This window comes from Mastomys coucha, unplaced genomic scaffold (assembly GCF_008632895.1).
Source record: "Mastomys coucha isolate ucsf_1 unplaced genomic scaffold, UCSF_Mcou_1 pScaffold6, whole genome shotgun sequence".
Lineage (NCBI taxonomy): Eukaryota > Metazoa > Chordata > Mammalia > Rodentia > Muridae > Mastomys > Mastomys coucha.
Window position 1 is genome coordinate 40,408,541 of NW_022196912.1, and position 4,326 is coordinate 40,412,866.

Here is a 4,326-nt window from a genome sequence, read left to right on the forward strand (position 1 = left end):
AAATTGGAAACAGCAAATGGACACTGGTGGGCGAACCCTGGAGAGTTCGCTTTTTCTTGCTTTCTTTTTTATACTTTTTGGGACAGGGTCTCTCTATGTAGTCCTGGCTGTCCTGGAACTCATTTATGTAGACCACGCTGCCCTCAAACTCAGAGATCTGCCTGGCTCTGCCTCTCAGGTGCTAGGATTAAAGACATATGCCATCTGTGCCCTGCTCGGTTTTCCTGTATGCTGGGAATATTCCTAATAAAAAGCTGTCTCAGCAACCCCTAACCTCGTAAATTCCACCCCTGGGGCCCCACAGAATACAAGAGAACCAACTCCCATAAGTGGACCTCTGACCTTTACATTAGGCCCTTGTCTCACACAAAATTAATTTAAAGGGAAGAAAGAAAAGGAGTGAGCGAGGGTCTAGTGTTGTGGGACCTTGGGTAGTTTCCAGGTCTCTCCAGCCTTTACTTCGTCACCTATAAAACAGACCTAAAAATATCCATTTTTCCTTTTCATCTGGAAAATGTCCATGAGCTGATCAAGCCGTCCAGGGGCCGTGAGTGCTGTGCCAATTTGTACGTCACTGGGATGCAGACAGCTGAGTGGATTTGGCGGGAAACGCTGGATCCCTGCGGGGACTTGGTTTCCACGTTTAAGGTCGCCAGAAAGCCGACTTGCCCTTGAGTGACAGCAAGTGCGCGGGCTGAGCGGCGGGTGGGGCTTGGAACGCGCTGATTGCAGTGGAACCAACCAATCCCAGAGCAGAGGTCAAAAACCGCGCCAGAAGCAAAAGCGCTCAGCTCCTGACAGGTCGGGGTGCCGGGGAGCCTAGGCTGGGCTACCCAGTAAGCTCAGCCCGCTGGGCGGGAGGAAGAGGCGTTTGGAGGAGGTTGTGAGCCGGGAGGAGAGAATGGCGGCGACCTTCCCCTTCCCTCAGTAGCTGAGTGTTATTTTACTAGCCAGAACCAAAGGCAACCCCTCGAATATCTGAGGAGTGGGACGTGAATTAGAAATTATATATTTAAAAAAAGACCTGACAGTTTTGCCAGAAGTGATTTAAAATATTTGTCGACATGGCTCAGTTGGCTTAGCGTGGAAGAAGTCCTGGGTTTGGTCCCCAGCACCATATAAATTGCGCAGCGGTGGATGCACGCCTAGGCACTCGGGAACATAACGAGCTAGAGGCCAGTCTAGGTTAGACTTAGACTGTTTTAAAGGAGGGTTTGGGCACACTAGTGTGTGCCTGTGTGAGACTGAGAACGTCTGCTATTTGTTTCCGTGTATTTACATCTTAGTAACTAAACCGCCAGCTTTAACTTTGAGCTGCCGCGTTGGGTTCAGTGATTTTTCACAGCATCCACAGCGAGAGAATTTACGACACCAGCAGAGGGGAGCCTCCCTCGACCTCTTTTTTTTTTTTTTTTTAATACCTGACCTGGGAGAGTCCGTGGAGCTTTCCCAGGTTCCACGTTTCTTCCCGGGATCTTAGAGTCCCATCTCAGCACTTTATCTCTGGTTATCTGGGACCCCGCAGGGCAAATCGCCTACAAAAACCCAGATGGAAACTTGAGTTCCTGTCTCCACCCTTCACCACAGGAATTTTCAAATTCGTCCTCAGACTACTGGACGCCCAGGGTCGTAAAATGGAACAACGAATGACTCGTAATCATCCTCTGAGCTTCCTGGAACTTTTTTTTTTTTTGCAACTTTTAAAACAAGTGGGACACAGGGGACAGGAGCTTGACAGGAGAGGCGGGCTAGAAAACTGCACCCAAGGCTGCGTCCATACCCCTTTCATGAGTTGGAAGGCAGTGTTTTAGGGAGCCCTAGTTGGAGGACCCACAAGGTCGGTGCGATTACTTGGGACCCCGAATCTCTTTAAGAAACCAGGATTCCCCCGCATCCCTTCTACTAGGGACACAAAGACAATCTAAGGCGACGTGTCCCAGAGGCCCGCAGCTTCTCTCCACCCTCGGCGGCGACGCCCGGCGCCCTCTGGTGCTCTCCATCCCGGAGGCTCTCCCAATCCTAACCGGTTCCGGCCCCGCGAGCGCCCGCGCACCAGGGCGGCGCAGACTCCTTGAAGGTCTTTGTGCGGAAGGCCTGCGGCACAGCTCAAATCTCCCGCGCTGGGCGGGCGAGCGGGGTCAGCCGCGTCCAATGGGAGAAGAGGCCACGCCCCCGCGGAGCGCGCGGCCCGGCCGTCTTTTTAAAGGGCGCGGACGCGGGCAGCCGCCGGTGCACCGGACTCCAGCTGTCTCTCTTGCTCCTCGTCGGCTCAGCCACTGCCTCCGCTCGCCATGCTTTCCGTCCGCACCCCGCTCGCCACCATCGCTGACCAGCAGCAGCTGCAGTTGTCGCCGCTGAAGCGACTCACCCTGGCTGACAAGGAGAACACGGTGAGGGCGGCCCTGATGCCGGCTGGGTTGGGGCTTCCCGGACCTGGGAGAGTGGAGGTGGAGGGTGCCTACCGCCATTCATCACGCGTGTCTCCCCACAGCCCCCGGCCCTTAGCAGCACCCGCGTCCTGGCCAGCAAGGCGGCGAGGAGAATCTTCCAGGACTCCACGGAGCTGGTGAGTGGCCCGTGTGGGGCTGAGGTGGGTCGCTGAGGCTGCCAGCAGAGGGCGCTGCGCCCTCCCCCACTTGGCGCGAAAGCTGCATTGTCCCAGCTGATTTATTTGACTTTCCTTTTCCCGCCAAAGTGTTCCCTTAGAATGTCCTACTTGGGCGGCCTATGGGAACAGGAGCAGGCAGCGGTGACAGCTAGACACACGAGATTGCCAATCGTTGAAAGGACTCTGATGAGACGCTAGCAGTTTTCCTGTGGTTTCACTAGGCCTTTGGGGTTCACTGGGCACTCTCCATCCAACAGGAAAGTAAAGTGTCTACTAAGCCCAGCGTTGAGGATGAGCCGTTACTGAGAGAAAATCCCCGCCGCTTCGTTGTCTTTCCCATCCAGTACCACGATATCTGGCAGATGTACAAGAAAGCTGAGGCCTCCTTTTGGACTGCTGAGGAGGTAATCATTCAGGACTTGCTGTGCCAGAAGGCTCCTGCGTGGCCAGCACAACTTTAAGAGGCGACTAGATTCCCCTTGGGAATGGTAGTTCACTGAGATATTGTGTTCTCGTGAACAGAGGGAATAATGGATGTGAATTTTAAAGTGTGTGTGTATGAGAGAGATGGGGAGAGGGGATGGCGGGAGGTGGGGGGGAGGCTTACATACCTGCTAAAATCCTGAACTTCTAAACTTCAGGTGGACCTTTCCAAGGATATTCAGCACTGGGAAGCCCTAAAACCCGACGAGAGACATTTTATATCTCATGTTCTGGCTTTCTTTGCAGCGAGTGACGGCATAGTCAATGAGAACTTGGTGAGTTTGCATGAAATAGTTTCATTCACTTAGATCCTGTGCTCGTAATTCATGAGATCCTGAGATCTCGTGCCCTGAGTGGGGACTGGAGAGATAGATAGCTGACTCCACTCTGGTTAACACACTTTCTGCTTGAGTGGAAGACCCAGGTTCTGTTATGAGTCCCCATGTTGGACTGCTTCACATCTGCTTGTGAGCTCCAAGGGCTCTGACAACTCACATTGGGCACTTGCCTGGACATGCACGGACTCATGCCAAGACTCATGCCAAGACATGCACAAGCAAAACGAAATCTCTAAGAGCTGTGAATATATATGTTAACTTTAGTCTCTCCCTCTGTTAAGGAACAGTAAAAAGTTTTCTCTTTGTATCTACCGTGCTTAGCTTTTTGTGGATTTCTATAATCCCTTGGTAGTATATTTCTTACTGTGAGTGGGTCCTTGGAATTAACTGAAACAGAATTAGTGAATAACAGAATGTTAGAAGAAACCCTGGGGATCCTGGAGTGTGGCACAGAGGTTAGGAGCACATAACAGTTTTATTAAAATAACTGGCAAACTAGGAGTAATATATTTACTGATTGGTAAATTAGGCATATGACATAAAATAATGAGCTTTATTGCAAATCATGAAGAATTGTATTAAAATATAGGATTAAATTGTATTAAATATATACCTGGGGTTTTTTGTTTTACTTTTTTGTTTTTGAGCCAGGGTGTCATTGTAATCCTGGCTGGCCTAGAACTCAGTAAGTACACCAAGATGGCCTCTTAACTCAGATTCCAATTTACTGTTGCTTAATCCCAGCAGGCGAGGCCACTTTACTGGTAGTGTGGAGGTGAAGCAACCAGTAGTTTTTCAAGTTTAACTTTGGTTCATTTCACTACCACTAGGTGGAGCGATTTAGCCAAGAAGTTCAAGTTACAGAGGCCCGCTGTTTCTATGGCTTCCAAATTGCCA

The 4,326-nt window shown here is 51.0% G+C and overlaps 1 protein-coding gene across 1 annotated transcript in view; it reads left to right on the forward strand.

Annotated features, from left to right (window-relative positions):
* Positions 1-2,182: 2,182 nt before the first annotated feature.
* Rrm2 (ribonucleotide reductase regulatory subunit M2) overlaps positions 2,183-4,326 on the forward strand; it is a 51,843-nt gene continuing 49,699 nt past the window's right edge. The window contains exons 1-5 of the mRNA XM_031357707.1: positions 2,183-2,390; positions 2,492-2,566; positions 2,866-3,012; positions 3,250-3,366; positions 4,260-4,322. Coding sequence (XP_031213567.1) covers positions 2,292-2,390; positions 2,492-2,566; positions 2,866-3,012; positions 3,250-3,366; positions 4,260-4,322 — 501 coding nt within the window. The 5' untranslated portion in view covers positions 2,183-2,291. The remainder of the gene's footprint in view (positions 2,391-2,491; positions 2,567-2,865; positions 3,013-3,249; positions 3,367-4,259; positions 4,323-4,326) is intronic.